This window comes from Peromyscus leucopus, chromosome 22, assembly GCF_004664715.2.
Source record: "Peromyscus leucopus breed LL Stock chromosome 22, UCI_PerLeu_2.1, whole genome shotgun sequence".
Classification (NCBI taxonomy): Eukaryota; Metazoa; Chordata; class Mammalia; order Rodentia; family Cricetidae; genus Peromyscus; species Peromyscus leucopus.
Genome location: NC_051081.1, coordinates 37,799,560 through 37,823,359, shown reverse-complemented (window position 1 = coordinate 37,823,359; position 23,800 = coordinate 37,799,560). Strand labels below are relative to the sequence as shown.

General features: G+C 41.3%; 1 protein-coding gene across 1 annotated transcript in view; it reads left to right on the top strand.

Annotated features, from left to right (window-relative positions):
- Ubxn2a (UBX domain protein 2A) overlaps positions 1-23,800 on the top strand; it is a 29,840-nt gene continuing 6,040 nt past the window's right edge. The window contains exons 1-4 of the mRNA XM_028875517.2: positions 1-83; positions 12,560-12,613; positions 18,380-18,521; positions 20,470-20,576. Coding sequence (XP_028731350.1) covers positions 12,573-12,613; positions 18,380-18,521; positions 20,470-20,576 — 290 coding nt within the window. The 5' untranslated portion in view covers positions 1-83; positions 12,560-12,572. The remainder of the gene's footprint in view (positions 84-12,559; positions 12,614-18,379; positions 18,522-20,469; positions 20,577-23,800) is intronic.

Genomic DNA, 23,800 nt, shown 5'->3' with positions numbered 1-23,800 from the left:
CGGCTCCCGCCGGGCGGCGGCGGCGGCGACGCTTGCGGACCCTCAGGGACCCGAGGACTAGGCCGCGGGACCGCGCCCCCAAGGTGAGTCTCCGGGCTCCGCGCCGCGATCGGGCGAGTGACCGGGGTCTGGCGGGCGATCCCCCCCCACCCCGGGAGGCGCTCCGGGCTGTCGCCTGCCACCGTGGCAGCGTCTGGGCCGCAGTGAGTCGGCATCCGGGGCTGCCGGACCGCCGCGCGACTGCGGCCGGGGCATGACGCTGGCGGTCAGAGGCCCCCAGCCCGGGAGTGCGGACCCGCGGCTCCACGCTCTGCCCGCTGCGGGGCTCGTACATCGTGCTTCTCTGTGTGTGTGTGTGTCAGAAGACGCCCAGAAACTTCGAGTTAGGTGCTGGCCAGAGAGGTGGCTCCATTTCCTAAGGCGATCGCTGCCCAGAGCGCACTCCAGAAATACACAAGGTCTCACTCGCTGGACATTTCGTAATTGACTTCGCCAGCCTTCCCTTAGCTCACTTTGATGTTTGGGAAATCTGATGTTCGCTGTTTTCCTAATTGAGTTTTATCTTTTAATTCTCTTTCGCCCTCTCCCCCCCCCATCCTCCGCCCACCTCCTTTTTCACTCGTAGTAATAAAAGTTTATTATCAGCAAAGATGCGCGTTAGAGTGGCCTCCAGTGTTGGTTCGTTTGTATGTAATATATGAAAAAATAGGGAACTGATGATCTGTATTGAGGAGGTATTTGTTGCTGTTGTTGTTATTGTTGTTAAAACAGGGTCTCCTTAGCTAGGCCTGCTGTGGTGGTGGTGCACGCCTTTTATCTCAGCACTGGGGAGGCAGAGGCAGGTGGATCTCTGAGTTCCAGGACAGCAAGGCCTACACAGAAGAACCCTGTCTCGAAAAACCAAAAAGAAAAACAAAACAAGAACAACAACAAAATATAGAGCCTCATTTATTCCAGGCTGGACTTGAACTTGGAATTCCTCAGACTGCCATGTGCCTGGATTAAAGACATGCAGCACCATTTTTTTTTTTTTTTTTAATTTTTGTGACAGGGTCTCACTAACTAGTCTTGGCTGGCCTGGAACTCAAAACGTGGACCAGGCTGGCCTCAAACTCAGATATCTGCCTACTTCTGCCTTCAAAGTGCTGGTATTAAAGGTAACTATGCCTTAGCTGCCTTTGCCCCCTCCCCCCACTAGGGACAGATTATATGTAGCCTTGGCTGGTCTCGAACTTCCTAAGTATACCATTGTGGACTCAAACACTGGCATTTTCCTGCTCAGGCTTCCTAAGTGCTGGTATTACTGGTGTGATTCATCTCCTGAGTTGTGTTGTTAATTCAGGGAATACTGGTGTAATAACACTGATGTTAGGGGTAGGTACTTGTAAAATGCAAAAGTCAGAATTGTGTTCAGGTAGGATGGAGTGCCAGGAAGAAGAATACTGTAGATAGCAGTTATTACTTGAGTACTTACTCTTAAGAAAAAAAATGTTATTTGCTTCATGTGCACAAGTGTTTTGTCTACATGCATGTCTGTGCACCATTTCTGTGCCTGGTACCTGAGGAAGCCAGAAGAGGGTGTGAGATCCCTGTAGAACTAGAGTCACAGACGGTTGTGAGCCACCATGTGGGTGCTTGGAATCGAACCCAGGTACTCTGAAAGAGCAGCCATTGCTCTCTCTCAATGGGCTATCTCTCCAGCTTTCTTGAGTGTTACCTTTGTTCCCCGCTTTTTGGGGATCAAACCCAGATGGAAAACTCATCCTGCCAACTGAACTGGCCAAGTCTGTGATCTGCCAGATCCACAGGGGAACACATTTAGGCCAAAGAAAATAAAAAGAACACTCAAAATTCAAAAATTTCAATATAAATCAATTGGTGCAGAAATGTGTGACTCAATGCCTCCCTTGCCAGGCTACTAGCCCACAGTGGGGGGGGAAAAAGCCCTCTCAAAACAAGTAGGAAAGAGAAACTTCCCCTGGAGTCCACTGGAAGTGGATTTCACTGAAGTAAAGCCTAGCAAGTATGGGTATAAATACCTTCTAGTCTTTATAGACACTTTTCAGATTGGGAGGAAGCTTTCTCAACTAGGAAAGAGACGGCATCTGCAGTAGTCAAGAAGATCATTGATGAACTCATCCCAAGGTATAGACTTCCTTTTGTAATAGTGTCAGACAGTGGACCAGCTTTTATCTCTAAGGTAACACAAGACTTAGTTAAAATATTGGGGACTAATCGGAAATTACATTGTGCATAACACCCCCAGAATTCTGGACAGATAGAAAGGATGAATTGGACCCTAAGAGAGACCTTAACTAACTTAACCCTAGAAACTGGTGATGACTGGACAGCCCTCCAACTCTTTGCCCTGTTCCAGGTATGGAGCACTCCCTGCTCTTCTGGGTTGATGCCCTATGAAACCATGTTTGGCAGGCCTCCACCCCTGGTCCCCAAACTCCCTTCAAAAGTCATGGCTAAGATGTCTGAATACAAGTTCCTTAAGTCCATCCAGGCAGTCCAAGACAGCATTTTTCCACTCCTGAGAGATGTTTACGAGCTGTCCCCTGCCAAGACACATAACCATAAACCAGGTGACCTTGTTTGGGTCTGGAGACATCACCAAGAAGCCCTTGGACCATGCTGAAAGGGACTACACACAGTGATCCTGACTACCCTGACAGCTGTGAAAATTGACGGGATCAGAACAGGGATTCATCACTTATCTCAAACCTGTTCCTGATGGAAGAATGCATGACTTGCACACTTGATGGAGAGCCTTTACACACCCTGAGGACCCATTAAAGATAAAACTGAGGGCTCTCTGGCCCTCTTGACTTTTCTGATTTACTTTAGCCTAATTTCTAAGGTCACTGGGGGCCCTCCGATCTCCCCTGTTGTCGCCTACACTTGGAGACTTTCAGACTTCTGGACGGGTTGCCTGATATCTGAACAAGTCCAAGAATATTTAAAAGATTTCCCAGTTTTTAGGACTGATTTATGTTACTTAATGCCAGACCTGACCATCACTCATAAGCCTGTAAAGGTTGCCCATATGGGGAGCCTCCAACTTAGCTTAGAATCTGATAGAGCATGTGAATATTGAGTTAGCTAAACATCCTTCAAAAACATTCCAGGGAAAATACTACTATGCTTGCCCAGTTCCCAGCACCCCTGCCTATAGTGATCAGAGAGAATTCTGGTGTCCAAACTGAGGGTATGAGACTTGGGCCCCAGCTACCCCTTCATAACGATGTCAGCATCTGTTAATAGTTCCTGTACAGAGCCCACATTTTGTAATCCTATCACAATCAAAGTCAAATGGGGCTCTCCAGACCCTCCAGCTTATACTGCATGGGACTCAGGAACATCATGGGGATTCAGGTTATAGGCATATGGTTATGGGAACAGTATTCACCATATAGTGTTCACGGATCAAGACTCCCGTCTTACCCATAGGGCCCCTATATGATATCCTAGTGCCCCCTCCAGTCCCCACTCTGTCCCTCAGGTTCCCACTCAAGTCCCCACAACTTGGTCTCACACCACATCTGTTCCACTTGCTCAGTGAAGTCCAGAACTTCACTTCCTCAAACATGGTTGCAATAGCCAGGGAAATAATAGAAAATCAGATTAGCTGGGCGGTGGTGGCTCCCAGCACTCGGGAGGCAAAGCCAGGCGGATCTCTGTGAGTTCGAGGCCAGCCTGGGCTACCAAGTGAGTTCCAGGAAAGGCGCAAAGCTACACAGAGAAACCCTGTCTTGAAAAACCAAAAAAAGAAAAAGAAAATCAGATTAATCTACCTGCATCCACAGACCCACTTTTTGAAATGGTTCTGGCCACATATTTTCTTCTCAGTTCTACTAATGTTAATTCCCCCCACTGCTGATTCCTGGCCATGCCTAAACCCTAAGCCTCCTTTTTACATAGGAATAGGAATCTGGATTGAGCACCCCATCCACAACCCTTAAAAAAGTATCTTTAACCAACAAACAGCCTGTCCCTGGGAAGCTCCTCTCACTTTATGAGATGGCTTGGGGACTGCTACCTGTTTTTGCTCTTATAACTACCCTGTAGATAAGACTGCCTACTCTTCCATATGCAAGAGTTCAGATGTATATAGTCTAGGAGACTTACAAAGAGACCTCCAAAACTACTCTCAGCTTAGATAACATCAATTGGTTGCGCCCCGAGGATCCTGGTTCACCTGTGCCATGGGGACTATATGCTTGTATATCGACCAACATGTTCACCATAGGAAACCGGCATGAACTTTGTGTTTTGGTATGAATAGTCCCACAAATATAGTATTATGATGGTCTGGCTGGCAGGGGACATCTGGGCACCTCCCTGGGGCTTAGACACAAGAGGGAAGCTCCTATTCTTGTCCCTTTGCTGGCAGGACTAGGCATAGCTGATTCGGCTGCCCTTGGCGCAGCTGCATTAATAACAAGTCAGCAGGAGGGGGCTAGGTGCTGCCCTAGGTGAATCGTGTGGTTTTTATGCTAACCACTCGCATGTTGTCAGAGATGCTTTAAAAGAGCTTAAGACAAGTCTCCTTAAGAGACAAAATAAAAGACAACAATCTTATTCCTGGTTTCATAAACTCTTTAACTGGTCCCCTTGACTAACCACTCTATTGTCCTCCATTACTGGACTCTGATTATTCTTCTATTACTATTAACAATGGTACCTGTGTGGTTAAAATGTTTATTAAGTGTATAAAGAGCCGTTTTTCCTTGGTAAAGCTCTTGATTCTCCACTCACAATGTGCACCTTTAGCTACCCAGGCTCCTGAGGACCTATATACAACTATTAAAGACTCAAACTCAGGCTTGTATATAGATCCAAATGAATCAAGGGTTTGATTCTGGTACAAACTCAAAGGAGGAATGAAGAGCCAAGGAATATGAAAAATTGTATGCCTATTCATATTAGCATATATATTCATATAGAAAAAAGTATATATATATATATATGTGTGTGTGTGTGTATGTGTATATATATATATATACATATATATATATATATTCTAGTGGTATTGAAGCTGACAGCTACTTTAAACAAGTTAACCTTTAGCAATTACTTCTACATGACTCTTTGCCTTACATTCTTTCCAGTTAAGCAGTTGGTTAAGAATTAAGACAGACCCACAGTTGTGTCAAGATAGCCACAGATTTTTGTAAACATCTTGAACTAACACCCAGTAATCAAAAGTTGTAAATCCCACCGGGTGGTGGTGGCACAAGCCTTTAATTCCAGCACTTGGGAGGCAGAGGCAGGTGGATCTCTGTGAGTTCGAGGCCAGCCTGGACTACAGGGTAAGTTCCAGGAAAGGCTCAAAGCTACACAAAGAAACCCTGTCTGGAAAAACCAAAAAAAAAAAAAAAAAAAAAAAAAAAAAAAAAAAAAAAAAGTTGTAAATCCCAGAATGTACTGTTACTCAAAGCCTAACCTCAAGATTGTAAAAGTTCCTTTGACTTCCCGCCCTGCATATTTTTTTTTGCCATAAAAAGAAGTTTCAGGCCTCTTCTCATGGTCACAGTATTAGATTCCAACCTTTCTGTGGCCCTAACTAGTTAGAAGTTCTGGTACCCCTCACTGATGAAATAAAGTTCTGCTTCTGATTATCTGACTTCAGTCTAATCCCCATTGTTCACACTACCTCAGGACCCAATGAAACCATGTCACCTTTTTATGTAATGTTATGGGTTTTAGAACAGTCTTTTCTTTTTCTTTCTTTTTTTCAAAACTAATATAGAGAAAGAATGGTAAGTTAATTCAAGCAATGAATTTCTTTGCTAATGCTTGTATTCAAGGAGACACAGTAGAGAACCCATTGGAATGACTGTTTGATGGTATGGTTAAAGGGAAGGTTGTTATTGTGCATAAGAGTGAGAAAGAAAAACAGTTTGGGCATGGCCAGGGCTATCTACGAGAGAAGGGAGAATAGTGCAAAGCTACAGCACAGGAGGAATAGCCAGGCAGGGGGTCCTTGCCATTATAGAGAACAAAGGGGTACCTGGGAGGAGTGAAGCCTGGGGAGGTTAGCATGAACTTTGAAAGGGACTGAGAGAGCCTGGAGGTCTGCATGGGCTTTGAGCCACAGGTATGTGTCAATGAAGTCATATGTCCCTTCTGCCAGAAGTAAGGGAAATAACTCCCTTTGATAGATGGGAACCAGTTTCACAAGTTTTTCCTGAGAAATGCTGGCTTTTATCTAACCTCCAGAAATCCTCCTATAGTCCTGGTTGAACTGGGCCTAGACTCAATTTTGGACCCAGTCTGTGGGACTGCCCTTTTGTGTGAGCAAATGGGATACCCTTGGACCTGATACCTATGTTACTATCTTTCTGTTTTTATTGCATGTCACTGACAGAAATAATAAAGTTTATCTAGTGGTATTGATGATCATAACAAAGACCTCTAAGGGTACAATTAAGGGAACATACTTTTATTATAACCTATTAAGTGCAGCTATGGTAAAAAAGAAAGAACTATATTAGTTTTCCTGTAATATTGCTCAAAGGATTTGGACCTTATTCTAATAATAGTTGGAAAGGTTGAGGGGTTTTCTGCAGGGAAGTCCAAATTAGGTGGAAGTTTCCAGCCAGCAGCTCCCAAATAAACACACTGAGGCTTATATTAATTATAAATGCTTGGCCAATAGCTTAAGCTGGTTCCTAACTAGCTTTTACAACCTAAATCAACTCATATTTCTTATCTAAGTTCTACCACATGACTCATGGCTTACTACCTCATTTTGTACACTTCCTGCTTCCTCTGCATCTGTCCGGTGACTCCTTTGACTCCATCATTCTCAGTTTGGCTCTCCTGCCTAACTTTATCCTGTTCAGCTACTGGCCAGTCAGGTTTTTTTGTTTGTTTGTTTTGTTTTTTTGAGACAAGGTTTCTCTTTGTAATTTTGGTGCCTGTCCTGGATCTCACTCTGTAGACCAGACTGACCAGTCACCTTCTTTATTAAACCAATCACAATGACAAATCTTCACAGTGTTCAGAAGGATTATTCCACAGCATTTCCCCCTTTTTGTCTAATTAAAAAGGCAGATTTTTTTACTTTAGCATAGTAAACAAAAACATACAACAAAACCAGTTGTCAAGTAAGAATTACAGTTACAATATATGGTCTATTTGTATTTGGCAAAATTAGTGAAAATATTCTATTGTCCTTTCTCACTCCAAAGTTTTGTACCTAATTTACCTTCTATCATAACTAAGGAAAACTATAACTATCTAGTCTTCAACTTCATCAAAGACCCCAGAAGGGTGAAATGTTACCTAATGACAGGGACATCTAGCTGCCTGAACAATCACCTTAGGTTCTTCTGTAACATTGGGGCATCCAGTTTTGGCCCACAGGCCTAGTATATCTGACAGTATTTCCTGAGAAGCAGGGAATTCTAAAGGACTGTCCTACCTTGTCTTGACAAAGTTTGGCAGTCAACTTTTTTGCATCCTTCTGGTCCAGTTTGGACAGTATACTGTCAGCAATTGAGGCAAAGGCAATTTCTTTGCCCAAATGGCTAGCTTTTGCCATAAGGAAGGCAAACTCCATATGGAATTTCTCTGATGCCCATTATATTCTCTGAAGTAAATTGGTACTTCTAGGAGCAGACGGGTCTCACTATCATGAAAAGCCTTAGGTTATTAAACATTTTAAACATATTAAACGCCATATTATGTAGGTCTTTGAAGTGTTTGAAGACCATCTCTCTCTAAATAGATCTGTGTATGACCTTGAAAACATACCTAACATGACTATAAGTTTGACTATTGTAGATGACTATTAATCTGTATTTCTTAATTACATATTACATTTTTAATGAGCTGCATAAACACAATACCCTAAACAAGAGTAGAAATATACATACAGTATAACAAAATTAACTTTAAATTTGTATCCATATACCAAAGTCCATACAAATGTGAAATATTTAATACTAGTAGTTGGGTTTTTTGTTTGTTTTTTGGTTTAAAAGTGATTCAATAATCTACCCTTTTATCCTATCATTTCTGTATATAATCCCCTTTTTCTTTTCAGAATGAGATCCCTGAGATCTAGTCTCCTTTGTTTAGTTTTTTTTTACTATTATGAATAACAACTTGTAACCAACCCCCCTTAAACAATAACAAACATTTATAACCAATATTTTGGGAATGTAGGTGTTATTCTCTAAATACTTCCTATTGTTTGGGGGTATTGGTAATCTTTGGACCCTGAGAAAATTTAGGATAATCGTTAAGTCTTGGCTATAGTATTCTATGAGGCTGGATCATCTCAGTCAGCAGCTTTGAAGCTATTCTGTATGCTGGACCACCTGGGCCATCCATTTTTATTGGTGTCTGGTCTCTTGTTCTGAAAATACATAAACTTTTTAAAGATAACGTACATATCAGTATTAATACAAGTATAGACTGTGCATTGCACACAAGTCAGCCAAGATGATTTTTTATTTTATGTTTCAGCAGGTAAAATATATGTTACATGTTTTATATGTTTTGTAGGTTTATGTATTTATGTCTGTAGCCAGGATTTCAGGGGTCTTCCCTGATCAAACCTGATTCTCTTTAACCTTGAACAAATCCACAGCTTCACATTATCTGTGGAAATGAAAGCATAACCTCTTTCCCAAAGTAACATATCTTTTGACTTAAATTTTGAAGTCAAAATGTTTTTAAAATATATAGGTTGGTTTAATCTAGTACCTTTTATAATCCAGTATCTTTTATGAGTCAAAAAATTTATTAAAGACAACACAATAACATAGGATCCAGACTCTGTGTGTATTTTCCATCTTTACATGACTTATTTCTTTTATATTACTTTACTCCCCTTTTAAGGACTTTACTATTATTTTAAAACTATATAGTTTCTTTTTTTTTTTTATGACTGTCTTTATCTTCTCCTTTCTCTCCCAAACCTATGTATAGTTTTAACACACTGTAACCCATTTAGAGGTTTTTTTTCTGTCTGAATCTCTATTGCATATCTGTGATCTTTTTCTGACCGTATGAGTCTTTAAACTGTTAAGCTGTGTGGCTAGGACCAGAGCCTCCACTTTGGCGCCTGGCTGTGCCCTGCTTGGTTCCCTGAGAGCCTAGCTTCATGGCGGAGATACTGACAAGAGCGAACCACATTTACTGCTCCAACTCTGGGTCGTTTTGGGGTCCATGTTGCCACCAAGTAGTGTGCCCCCCACTGCTCATGAACCCCATTTAAGTGTTTGGTAGCAGGGCTTCTTAAAAGAACTGTACCTGGGGCTGGAGAGATGGCTCAGAGGTTAAGAGCACTGGCTGCTCCTGCCGAGGTCCTGAGTTCAATTCCCAGCAACCACATGGTGGCTCCCAACCATCTGTAATGAGCTCTGGTCCCCTCTTCTGTTGTTCAGGCAGAACACTGTATACATAATAAGTAAATCTTAAAAAAAGAAAAAGACAGTGTGTTTGTCTAAGACATGTATAAACAAGATGTATGTACCTTCAAAAAATTTTTAAAAATTAAAATAAAAAAAAAGAAGTGTGCCTGTTTTTGCCACTAGCACTGAGCCAGGAAACCGTCTCTTAAAGGAGCTCTGCTTCTGTTTGCCACTAGCAAACAGAGCCTAGTGGGAAAAAGGTGGTTACCAAGAAGCTGAGTTTGACTCTGTGTGTTTAGAATCCTTTTCTAAGCTTTGTCAGGTCTTATGTGGAAATTCCAGACCCATGTTGGAACACCATTTGTACGGGGAGGTTTCCTGTGTTAGCAGCCACTCCCAAAGAAATACACTGAGGGGCTGGAGAGATAGCTCAGAGGTTAAGAGCACTGACTGCTCTTCCAGAGGTGCTGAGTTCAATTCCCAGCACCCACATGGTGGCTCACAACCCACATGGTGGCTCACAACCATCTGTAATGAGATCTGGTGCCCTCTTCTGTATACATAATGAATAAATCTTTAAAAAAAGGAAAAGAAAAAAGAAGCACACTGAGGCTTTTATTAAGTACAAATGCTTAGCCAATGGCTTAGACTTGTTGCTAACTAGCTTTTACAACCTAAATTAACCCCTATTTCTTATCTAAGTTCTACCAGGTGGCTCATTGCTTGTTACCTCATTTTGTACATGTCCTGCTTCCTCTGAGTCTGGCTGGTAACTCCTCAGACTCCACCCTTCATCAGATAGCAATGTAGAATCTGGTTTGAATGAAGACAGGAATGGGGATGGGGGTCTTTGGAACTAACATTCTAAGCTATCCAGGACAATGAAGTGAGACTTTGTCTCAGAAAAACAAACAAACGAATGAAAAAAAAAAAAAAAAAAAAAAAAAAAAAAAAAAAAAAAAAAAAAAAAAAAAAAAAAAACCCTTGGAAGCTGCAGAATGGCTGAGTCAATAAAGTACGTTCCTTGGGCAAGCGTGAGGACCTGAGTTTGGATCACCAGCATCCACATGAAAGTTAGTGGTGGATGCATGTAACTTCAACACTGGGGATGCAGAGACGAGTGGATCTCCGGAGTTCACTGGCCTGCCAGTCTAGCGGAATCAGTGATCCCCAGGTTCCAGGGAGGCACTCTCCCTGAGAAAATAAGAGGGATGGTGTCGGAGGAGGAAACACCTGAAATTGCCTTCTGGCCTCCACATGCATGCACACATACCTGCACATACACACAAATGTGGTGGGAAAGTATCCAGGAAGACATCTGATGTTGCCCTCTAGCCTCACGTGCCACCATCATGCATGTATACTACATGAACACTTACACACATGTACACACCTAAAAAAGCCCCTTTAAAACATTAATTTTAGCAGTTGAAGAAAGGTGTTTATTGGGGATGAGGAAACACATATAGCAGACAGAGAAAAAGACCCTCTGCAAAGCAGAGGGAAGACTCGAAGCAAAAAAAAAAAAAAAAAAAAGAATCCCCATTTAAAATATTATTATTGGTGTCTTTGTGGGATCTTTTTTTCTATTTCTTTCTACTTCTTTCTTTTTCTTTTAATGTGAATGAGTGTTTTGTTCACGAGTCTGTCTATACACTACTATACAATATGTGTGTGCCAGGTGCCCTCAGAAGTCAGAGAGGATGTTGTCTTAGGATTTCTGTTGCTGCGTGCGACAAAACGCCATGACCAAATAGCAAGTTGAGAATGGAAGGGTTTATTAGGCTTACACTTCAACATTGCTATTATTCACTGAAGGAAGTCAGGACAGGAACTCAAGCAGGGCAGGATCCCAGAGGCAGGAGCTGATCCAGAAGCCATGGCAGAGTGCTCACTGGCTTGCTTCCCATGGCTTGCTCTGCCCATCTTCTTATAGAACCCAGGACCAGCAGTCCAGGGATGGCACCACCGACCATGGGCTGGGCCTCCCTGCATTGATCACTAAATGAGAAAATGCCTTACAGCTGGATCTCAAGAACACATTTCAGCTGGGCAGTGGTGGCGTGCGCCTTTAATCCCAGTATTTGGGAGGCAGAGGCAGGTGGATCTCTGAGTTCAAGGCCAGCCTGGGCTACAGAGTGAGTTCCAGGAAAGGTGCAAAGCTCCACAGAGAAACCTTGTCTCAGGGAAAAAAAAAAACAAAACAAAACAAAAAAAACCAAAAAAAAAAAAAAAGAAAAAGAACACATTCCCTCAGCTGACTATCCTCCTTCTGATGACGCAAGTTGACACACAAAACCACCCACTACAGGCATAAATCACAACAAATGGTTGTGAGCTGCCCTGTGGGTTCTGGGAATCTAATCCCAGTCCTCTGCAAGAACAATAAATTCTCTTAACTACTGAGTCATTTCTCCAGCTCCTGGTCTTTTTATTTTGTTTTGTTTTGAGACTAGGTCTCACTACATGGCCCAGCTGGCCTAGAGCTCACAGAGTTTGGCCTGCCTCTGCCTCCCCAGTGGTGAGGTTAAACTTTCTTTCATTCCTCCCCTACTCAGGGCCCAAGCTCGTCTTTAGCAACAGAGTTGAAGATGACCTTGAACTCATCCTTCCTCTGCTTCCCAGGTGCTGGGATTACAGGCATGTGCCACCACACTGCTGTGCTTCTGTGTTTTGTTTTAGATGAAAACGATCATATTGAATTCTTTTCCAACAGGCCTAACTTCCTTATGACTGTTAGGTAAATCCTTGTGAAATATACAAACAGACCCCTAACTTCTACCAACTCAAAGGCTAAAAATGCCATCATATAGCATCTAAGGCCTATAACAAGAAGTTTCCCCCACTTTTCTATAATTTACATATCTGATGATGAAAAGTGCCCTGATTTATGGTTCTTAGTCTGTTACTAAAAAGACATCATGAACCTGTTACCACATTGGAATGTGGTGTTTGAGGTAACCTAAATCTGTTCTTGGGTAATGGTCATTCATACTTGGTTCCAGAATAAACTATTTTTACTCTCAAAATAAAAATTATCATATTGAATGTGGTCAGTTGTTCACACCCTTTTAGAACTACTTTAAGGTTACACGGTAACTTACTTGTTAAAGAATACAGATACATAGGAATAAAGTTTTGATACTATTGAAAACTTTAACTTTTGTTTCTTTTTACTTTTGCAGTAGCAGAAAGAGAATGAAAGAAGTAGATAATCTTGACAGTGTAAAAGAAGACTGGTAAGTCAACGAAGCAATGAGTTTAAGGCTTTTGTCATTTTCTTTGTTTTTGTTTTGTTTGCATATCACTGGCAGAAATAGTAAAGCAGCTTTTAATTACATATGATCACTTATGCAAATTGGTAATAGTAATATATTTGAAGGTGGTTTGTTGTAGTTTTTACCCATAGCCACATTGAACAGGTTGTTGTAGAAGTTCGTTCCTTAACTGTACCTGGAGCTCTTCCTTCTGATCATGATTACTTTTTCTCTCTAATGGCCTTCCTGTCTTTGTAGGGATTGAGTCTAGGGCCTCACATAGGCAAAGCAAGCACCCTGCCACTCAGCTCCATCCCCAGCTCTTGTGTAACGGGGCATCACTAAATTGCCCGGTTGGCCTTAAACTCACTCTGGAGCCCACACATTCAATGAATTTACAGAGCTCCTCCAGTCTGCTAAGCAGCTGGAGATACAGGCTTACACCACCAGGCCAGGCTAGGATGGCATTAAAAAAAACTGCTGCCTCCATACAATTCATCACTCTCTTGAGTGCCTACATTCCATGTGTGTTTGGAAGGAGTCAACTCCCCCCCTACGATTATATGTGGGTTCTGGAGATTGGATTTAGCCTGGGAATTGAACATAGTAAATACTTTTACTGCCTAAGTCAATTTACTGAACCCTAAATATAATTTTTTTTTCTTGTTTTTGGTTTTGGTCTTGATTTTTTTTTTGAGACAGTGTTTCTCTCTGTAATCTTGGCTGTCCTGGAACTCACTCTGTAGATCAGGCTGGCCTTGAACTCACAGAAATCCGCCTGCCTCTGCTTCTCCAATGCTGGGACTAAAGGCTTGGGCCACTACTCCTGACCTACATATAGTTCTCTAGCCTTGTCTTCAGATAGTTCTTCTTTGGCCTCATCTCATCTACTTACAGTGCTATTCATTGAGTTGTTGTTGTTGTTTTGATTTATTGAGTTTTTCATAAAACTATTTTTTGTTGGTTTTTTTGAGGCGAGATTTTTCTGTGCAGCCCTGGCTGTCCTGGAACTCGCTCTGTAGACCAGGCTGGCCTTGAACTCAGAGATCCTCTGGACTAACAACGTGTGCCAACGTGCCACTCCCAGCTACGTTGTTGTTTTCATTTTCTCTTCAGGACCATTTGTGGTGGCATCCACATCTTTACTTCTTTTTTTGTGACAGTCTCATGGTAGCCCTGGCTATCCTTGAATACTCTCTGTACCCAAAGATTCAACCTGAACTTCTCGTCTTCCAGTCTTTACTACCAAAGTACTGGGATTATAGGCATGCACCACCATGCCAGGTTTATGTAGTGCTGAGGATTGAACCCAGGGCTTTGTGAATGCCATATGCAAGTACTCTGCAGCTGAGCTAGATCCCAAGCCCAGTGTCTGCTTCTTAGAGATAAGAAAACCAAATCATAGAAATTTAAGTTTCATATTGAAACTTAGTTTTCCTTCCTGCAATTAAGTAAAGGTATCTAAACATGAACCATAAGGCCTGGGCTTTTTGTTTTGTTTTGTTTTTTGAGACAGTGTTTTTCTCTGTGTAGTTTTGGTGCCTGTCCTGGATCTCGCTCTGTAGACCAGGCTGGCCTCAAACTCACAGAAATCCACCAGGTTCTGCCTCCCCAGTGCTGGGATTAAAGGCGTACGCCACCACTGCCTGGCTTTGCTTTTAGAAAATATCTTATACTGCTACACAGCTATATTGATTAAAAAAAAATCATTAGTTTCATTAGATAGCATTTTACAGTGTAACTATTTCTGTGTATGTAGTCAGACTTTCTTTGTATCACCAGCTCCCGAATAATGACACGGAGACTTAATATTGATTATGAAATCTTGGCCTTAGCTTGGACTTATTCCCAACTAGCTATTAAAACTTAAATTAACCTATTTATATTAATCTATGTTCTGCTATGTAACTTGTTACATCTCCTCCATACCGACTTCCTCTGAGTCTCCTGGTGAATTCGTCACCTCTCCAATTTTTTCCAGAGTTCCTGTCTCTGCCTGGAAGTCCCACCTATCCTTTCCTGCCTATCTCTTGGCTATTTATTAAACCAATTAGAAGGTGTCTTAGGCAGGTGAGGTAAAACAGCGACACACCTTCACACAATGTGATCAGATATCCTGAAACATTTCTGTGTGAGAGAACCTTGTCATTGTTTGGGGAAGATATAATTAATACTGAAAATATGGATGTTTTAACTGTGTGTGTAGCAGAAAGAATTATCTTGGAAAGTAAAAAGGATATGCCTAACTTAAAGCATTACCATGGTATGAGCCATCTCTTCCACCCACATTCCTGGCATTTATTTGGTTGTTGAGATAGTGTCTCACTACATAGCTCCGGTTGGCCTGGAACACCTTTGTAAACCAAGCTGACCTGTAACTCACAGAAATCTGCTTGTCTCTTTGAGTTCTAAGATCACCACTATACCCTGCACACCTAGGTGATGGGGTCAAACTCAGGTCCTTTTGAGTGAGCCAAATCCAACTGAGCTATATCCCCAACCTTGAGTACCAACATTTTAATAACAATATAATGGTGACTATTTTGAGAGATTGTCTGACATGGCGTTCAGAGCATAAGCTTTGGCCGGGCAGTGGTGGTGAAGCACTTGGGGAGGCAGAGGCAGGGACATCTCTGTGAGTTGGAGGCCAGCCTGGTCTACAGAGTGAGTTCCAGGGAATGCACAAGCTACACAAAGAGACCCTGTCTCAAACCCCCCCCCCAAAAAAAAGCATAAACTCTGATTTGAATAACAATATAATGACTGTTATTTTGAAAGATTGTCTGACATGGTGTTAAGAGCATAGGCTTTGCTTAAACAAGCTTTACTTAGCCATTATCTTCATCTATTAAGGTAAAAATAATACTTTGTAGGATCACTGTGAAGACTGAATGAGTTGGCGCATGTGAAGTGCTTAGAATGGTTCTGTATAGAGCATGGTTAGAAGCATAGACTTGAGAGGTAGACTAGCAGCAGGATCAGTAAGTGGATCTACCTTACAGTTCCTGTTAGTGAGTACAAAATAGTGATATCTCATTGTTTCTCATAAAGTTTGTGCCTAACTTCCAAAAGCCCAGAATCCATTCCTGACAAGTAAAATCTTATGTAACTTTCTTATATGATGAAATATAAATCCTAAATCAACAGCAACAGAAAGCCAGGCAGGATGGCACACGCTTGGCATTCCAACATTTACGACATAGAGACAGGAGAATCAGAAATTCAAGGTCAAGGTCAATGTTAGTTTTATAGAGTTTGAGGCTAACCTGGGCTACATGAGACTCAGTCTGAAAAAAACAAATAGAAAAGGAAGTGGGCTATTAAAATGACCATTAGTGGAGAATATCACTGTGAGTGTGCAAATATAAAGAATGCTTGTTATGCCTGACAGTGGTGGCACACACCTTTAATCCCAGCACTTGGGAGGCAGAGGCAGGCAGATCTCTGTGACTTCAAGACCAACCTGGTCTACAGAGTAAGTTCCAGGATAGCCAAGGCTACACTGAGAAATCCTGTCTTGAAAAAAAACCAAATGAAAAAAAGATTACGTTTAGCCGGGTGGTGGTGGTGGTGGTGGTGGTGGTGGTGGTGGTGGTGGTGGTGGTGGTGGTGGTGGTGGTGGTGTACACCTTTAATCCCAGCACTCAGGAAGCAGAGACAGGTCGATCTCTGTGAGTTCAAGGCCAGCCTTGGTCTACAGAGCGAGTTCTAAGGCAGGCTCCAAAGCTACAGAGAAACCCTGTCTTGAACCAACACCACCACTACCCCCACCACCACCACCTCCCACCCCACCCCCACCCCGCAAAAAAAAAAAAAATGCTTGTTAGTGTTTTCCTGACATACTATCGCTTTTAGTTTCTACACCAAAAAGCACTTAGTAATTTCTTGTGAAGTCATCTGAGGCTGAGCACAGTGCCACAAACCTATAGTCCCAACATCTTGTCAATCTGAGTTAGGACTACTTGGCCTAATAGTTTGAGAGCAGCTTTGGCAAAATAATGAGACTCTGTGTGTGTTTGGATGGGTTGATAAAAAGGCTATTTTGAACCCTTCAAAACAATGTCCTTTTTGTGTGTGTGTGCTTATGACTGAACATATACCTTAGTTAGTAGGGTTCTTAGTTGGTAGGGTTCTTGCCTAGTATGCATTAGGCCCTGGGTTCAGTCCCCAACACCATATAAAAAATCCAGGATTGTGGCACATGCCTATAATCCTAGCATTTGGTAGATGGAGGCAGTAGTTTGAGGTCTTCCTTGGCTACTTAGAGAGTTTGAAGCCAGTCTGGGATATATGAGGTCCTGTTTCAAAAAATAAAAGTGTACTTCTTTGTGCTTTTGGACTTGTGTTAGACACATTGACACTTATAAAGGTGTTTTTAGTTACTTTGGCACTTTAAATGGAGATTGGTTAACAACTGTTACATTGTACTGAGATCTTTTTTAAAATGTGTCTGTGTCTATGAAGGAATGTTGCACCTGAATGCAGGTGCCCTCAGAGGCCAGAATAGAGCATCTGGTCCTCTGGAACTGTAGTTACAGTAGCTGTGAGCTGCCATATATAGATGCTAGGAACCAAACTCAGGCCCTCCACAAGAGCAGTACACACTCTTAACCTGTGAGCCATCTTTCTAGGCCCCTACTGACCTCTTTAAAAGTCTTTTTAAGGTTGGGGATTTAGCTCAGTGGTAGAGCGCTTGCCTAGCAAGTGCAAGGCCCTGGGTTTGGTCCTCAGCTCCAGAAAAAAGAAAAAAAAAATATTTTTAAATTCTGGGGCAAGTGTGATACCTCCTGTTGTTGTTTTGCTTTTTTGGGGGGCCCACCACCCAGCACCCAAATAAATCACACACGGAGGCTTATTCTTAATTATGAATGCCTGACCCTTAGCTAGGCTTGTTTCTTGCCAACTTTTCTTAACTGTAAACTAACCTGTCTGTCTTTTGCCTCTGGGCTTTTCCTGTTCTCTATTTTTATACCTTTCTTTCTTACTCCATTGCTGGTTGTGTAGCTGGGTGGCTGGCTCCTGATGTCCTCCTCCTTCTTTCGCTCCTAGATCCCTCCTTTCCCAGATTTCTCCTTCTATTAATTCTCTCTGCCTGCCAACCCCACCTATCCTTTCTCCTGCCTCATTATTGACTGTTTAGCTGTTTATTAGCCCATCAGGTGCTTTAGACAAGCAAAGTAACACAGCTTCACAGAGTTAAACAAATGCAACATAAACAAAAGTAACACACCTTAAAATAATATTCCTCAACAAGTTCCCTTGTTGCCAAGCTTGACAGCCTAAGTCTGATCCCTGGGACCATATGGTGGAAAGAGTAAACCAGTTCCCATAATTCCCACAAGTTGTTCTCTGACTTCCACAGTCTTCTACACATGTACACCTATACACATACTCACACACAGAATGCAAAGTGAACATCTAGTTTGGGGACTTTTAAATTAATTTTTTAAGTTCCAAAGTAATCGGCTTCTTAAGGTATTTTCATATGTGTATAACTGCTTTGTTATTATTTGTGCCTTCATACTGCTCTTGTTATCGACACTGTATGGATAAAGAAAGGTCAAGGGCCCTGCTAGACATCCTAAAATACAAAAGATACCCTACACAGCAAAAAGTTAGCCTTGCCTAAGTGTCTGTAGGACTTGTCTAGACTAAAATTCGTTTAATGACTTCCTCAGGATTGTCTTCACTAACGTAGAGTTTACAGCACTTTATTTTTATTTATTTATTTTTTAATTTTATTTTTAGGGTTTGTGAAACAGGACCTCCTGACAATCAGCCCCTCAATGATAATCAGCAAAGGAACTGTGACTATTTCGTTGACAGCCTTTTTGAGGAAGCAGAGAAGGTTGGTGCCAAATGCTTGTCCCCCACTGAACAGAAGAAACAGGTAAATAAATGTCTGTTGCTTATTGGCCTCTAGGAGGACCCCTCAAGTCAAAACTCCCTTTGCAGTAGTAAAGCTACTATTCCCATTTTCATTGTGTTGAATTTGCACCGTGTCGGAAAGTGGTGGGTAGAGTTGTTGGCGTCTGAGCAGGAGTCACGGCAGTCACACAAACTTGAGTTATAAGTTATTGTATTGCTCACTTGAACTTACAAACCAAGTCAACGTTGCTTCCAGTTAAGAATGTCTGTGCTGGGGCTGAGGACGGAGCTCAGCTGGTAGAATGCGGACACACAAAGCTCTGCATCCAACCCAGCACTTCATAAACTGGACATGATGATTTACATCTGGAATCCCGACACTCGGGAGATGGAGAATCAGGAGAACTGGAGGCCGAAGGTGTCCTCAGCCACATAAGTAGTTCAAGGCTGGAATACTCAGGATGGGAGGAAGCCAGGGCCATGGCAGTTAGAATGCTTGCCTTGCCGACCTAAGTGTGAGGACCTGCACTAGGACTCCCAGAAGACTCATTCCCAGGGCTGGAGAGGCAGAGACCCAGATGATCCCTGTGCTTGGTGGCTAGCCAGTCTAGCTGAATCGGTGAACTCCAGGGTCAGTAAGAGATCCTGTCTCCAAAAAGGAGATGGGGAGGCCTGAGAGGTGACTCACTGAGTAAGCACACCGCTGCCAGGCCCAACAGTCTGAAACCCACAGGGTAGGAGAGAACTGGCTAAGCCATCTAGGAAACTTGTGGTTTTTGTTTTTCAACACAGGGTTTCTTTGTGTAACTTTGGCTGTTCTGAAACTCCCACTGTAGACCAGGCTGGCTTCAAACTCGCTTCTGCTTCTGGAGTAATGGATTAAAGGTGTACACCACCACTGCCCAGCTTTGGAAACATTTTAAAATACCTTTACAACTGCATACCCATATAAGTTTTTTTTTTTTTAAGATTATTTCAATCATAATAGTACCAATTATAAACTTTGATAAATCATAGTTTAAAAAGTAAACAAAGACCTGGAAATGTATCACATTTACTTCTTTTATGTGTTTGAATGTTTTGTCTGCATGTATGTATATGTACCACATGAGTGCTGGCTGCCACAGAGAGTGTCAGTTCTCCTGGAACTACAGTTATGGATGTTTAGTGGAGCGGGTACCAGGAACCAAGCCAGATCCTCTGAAGTAGCCACAAGTACTCCAAACTGCCTAACCATCTTTTTAAAAATAATTTATTTAACTATTTTATGAACATTTACATTGGTGTGAGGATGTCAGACCCCCTGATACTGGAGTTATAGACAGATGTGAATTATAGACCATGTGGGTGCTGAGAATAAACCCGGGGCCTCTAAAAGGGCAGCCAGTGCTCCTGACCCACTGAGCCATCTCTCCAGCCACTCTTTATTGGGATATCAATTAAAGAAGACACTCACACACACACACACACACACACACACACACACACACACACACACAGAGTACCCATTAGACTTGGCTCTTTTGCCAAGCAATTTCACAGAATAATGAAGTGGACGTGGTACTTCAAGGGAGACAACTTACTTGTTTGTTTTTGTTACAAATGCAAAGATTTTAGTCAACTTTTAACCAGAATAGGAATTTGGGGAAATCTTTTTCATGCACTTGACAGCTTTTCAAACTTACAGAATTTCCTCATGATGTTAGTGTTATTTTAATAACTATAATGTCTATCATATAAGGAAATACATTAGCATTTAGATTTGCATAGCTTAGGGGACCACTATTTTCCAAATGACTAGTATATATGTTATTATAAAGTCATACATGAGCTGGGTATGGTGGCACAGGCCTGTAAACTCAGAACTTGGGCTAAGATAGAGGATCTGGAGTTCAAGGCCAGCCTAGGCTATTTAGTGAGCGCGAGGTCAGCCTTTCTTACAATGCATTCCTTTCTTTACTGCCTTGTAGGTAGATGTAAATATAAAATTGTGGAAAAATGGATTCACAGTCAATGATGACTTTAGAAGTTACTCTGATGGTGCAAGTCAGCAGTTTCTGAACTCCATCAAAAAGGGGTAAGCAGGATATAGTAGAAGGGTATTTCAGGCATGTTTCATGTGAAAGAATCATTTGTAATGATTATTATGCCCTTTTACACATTCATCGACATACTGTTGCTTCTGTGAATTCACATCTCTTTCCTTGGGGGTGGGGGAATGTAGTTTGTTTGTTTGTTTGTTTGTCTGTTTTAAATAACAGCCAGAGCTGGAGAGATGGTTTAAGAGTTTTGGCTGCTTTAGTTTGGGGGCCTCTTCTGGCCTCCAAGGGCATCTGCCCATGCATATACTATACACAGGTGTAAACAAATGTAAAATCTTTGAACAGCAGTCTCATTTAGTCTCTGCTAGCCTTGAAATCCAAGGTATAAGCCACCACAACTAGCTTCAATTGATCTTTCTCTTTCTTCCTCTAGCCCCCCACCCCTTCCCTCTCACTCTCCCTCTAGGCTGGCCTTGGATATAACAATGGTCTGCCATCCTGTTTCCTGAGAGCTGGGATTAAAGGCCTGGGAGACCATGCCCACCCCCAGTGCCCTTTTATTTGTTTTTTATTTTTTGAGACAGGGTTTCTCTGTGTAACAATCCCTGCTGTCCTGGAATTGTAGACCAGGCTGGCCCTGAACTCACAGAGATCCTTCTGCCTCTGCCTCCTAGTGCTAGGATTAAAGATGTGGCCCATCACTCCTGGCTTGTAATGCCCCCCCCTTTTTTTATTTTTTTCTTAAGGAGCCATAACTAATTTTTTTTTATTGTTGTTTTGTTTTACTGATATAGGGTCCCAGAACACAATCTTGGGTAACTTGGAGTGTACTATGTAGACCAGGTTAGCCTCAAATGGGATTATGGGAATGCACTAATAAACCCAGATTACAACTATAATTTTGAAGTTTAGGAATTTGAATTCTTATCAACCACAGTCTTGCCACTTACTCCTTAATGTCATGTCTTCTTTGTTATTCCATGTTTAGTCATTTTATCTTTATGATTATAAAGTTTAAAATGATCAATCTAAGTATTATACATGGTTTGTCTAGAAAATCCAAGCATTTTTGAGGGGAGTGGTAATCGGTATTGTTTTTATTTGAGACATTGTCTTATGCAGCCCATGTGACCTCAGCATAGTAAAGAATGACCTTGAACTTCTTTTTTGTTTGTTTTTTTCAAGACAGGGTTTCTCTGTGTAGCCCTAACAATCCTGGAACTCACTCTGCAGGCTGGCCTTGATCTCACAGATCCACCTGCCTCTGCCTCCCCAGTGCTGGGAATAAAGGTGAACTTCTTTTTTTAAACATTGACTTATTTATTGATGTGTTGGAATACATGGAGGAGCATGTGTAGATATCAGGGACCAACCTGTAGAAGTCAACTGTCTCTCTCTACTGGGTTTCAAACTCAGGTCATCGGACTCACTGGCAAGTGTCTACCCACTATGCCATCTCATTGGCTTGGAGCCTGAACTTCTGGTGTGACCCAGGCCTCCATGCATACGTGCTAGTCACTAACTCTATCGCCAGTCCCTAAAAAGTACTTTAAAGCATTAAGAAAAGCTTGAAAATTACCAATAATTCTACTACTCAGAAATAGCTGCAATTAACATTTTTGTTGAATTTTCATTCCTGTGAAAGTGAAAAAAAATTCATTTTGTTGGCATTTATATATAACATGTATATATAAACATGCTATAAACATATAAATATAAACATGATTTATATATAACATGTATATATTTATTTATAAACCAGTTTTTAATTTTCCATCATGAGCTCTTTGAATATATCTATTCTCACAATGATAATTTATTATTCTCATATATATATATGTATATACACACACACACATACATACACACATACCCACATACCCACACACTAATTTTTCTTGGCAATTGAGGCTATTTAACTTTTATTACTATAAAAAGCATTTTATTAGGCATGGTGGTGCTTACCTTTAATCAAGGCAGATAAAGGCAGATCTCTATGAGTTCAAGGACAGCCAGGACTACATAGTAAGATGTTACAGTTTGTCTGTTTATCAGTGGTTAGATGTTTGGGTCATTTTCATATTTACAGCTGTTAAAAATATATTCCTATGTAAGTGTTTTGCTTGTTTGTTTGTTTGTTGGTTGGTTGGTTGGTTTTGTTTTACTTTTTGTTTTGCTGGGCTGTGGATTAGACTCAGAACTATATGTAAGCCAGGCAAGCACTCTACTACTGAGCTACACCCCCACAACCCTGTATAAATTCATTGGTTTGGGGGAGATATCAGGTCTCATATAGCCTAGGCTGGCCTCAAGTTCATTACTGACTGTGACCTTGAGTGCCTTACCCTTCTGTCTTTACCACTCAAATGCTAGGATTACTTAGCCCAACTAAGTTTTTGTTTATAAAATTTTTTTTTAAATTACATGCATGGGGGGGGTAGGTGCATTTTATACACGTGTGCAGATGCCTACAGAGGCCAGAGGCATCATATCCCCTGGAACTGAAGTTAGAGACGTTGTAAGCCACCTGACGTGGGTTCTGGAGCCAAACTTGGGTCTTCAGGAAGAGTGGACTGTGCTTTTAACTGCTGATCTCTCTAGTCCTTGGCTAAGTTTTTTTTTTTAATTTATTTTTTAAATTACACTCATGTTATTCATTAATTACACTCATATTAATTATATTTGTGGTATTCATTGATTACATTCGCAGTATTCATTCAATAATTATATTTATGATATTCATTAATTACATTAATTGTATTGACTTATTACATTCATGATATTATGTCCTGATACTACTGTCTGTTTGTGGGACTTTTACATCTCACAAAACAGAGATTCTGTACTTAGGAAATCACTGCTCTATATTCCTTTCTTCTCCATCTTGAGATAACATCTAATCTTTCTGTCTCTATGAATTTGTATATTCTATAGTATTTTTCCTTTTTTATGTAAAAACATTTTATGTACAACTGCAGGAGAAATAATACACAGATAGCCTGAACATAAAAACAGGTTACAATTAAAAAGTCCAGGGTTATTTTAAACAGTAAAATATTTTCTCTATAGAAAGTAGTAAAAATGATAACATTTCCCAATAAGCCCTTTTAAGCCAAATAATGGCTGAATTATACATATAAATACTGATTAGGTTCTGGGATACAGAAGAAACCTATCTTCATCTGTTCAGAGAGCTATGCTTTACTTAAGTTGTGTAAGTGAGATTCCTATTCATCTTCCCCTTCACTGTTTGATTGAC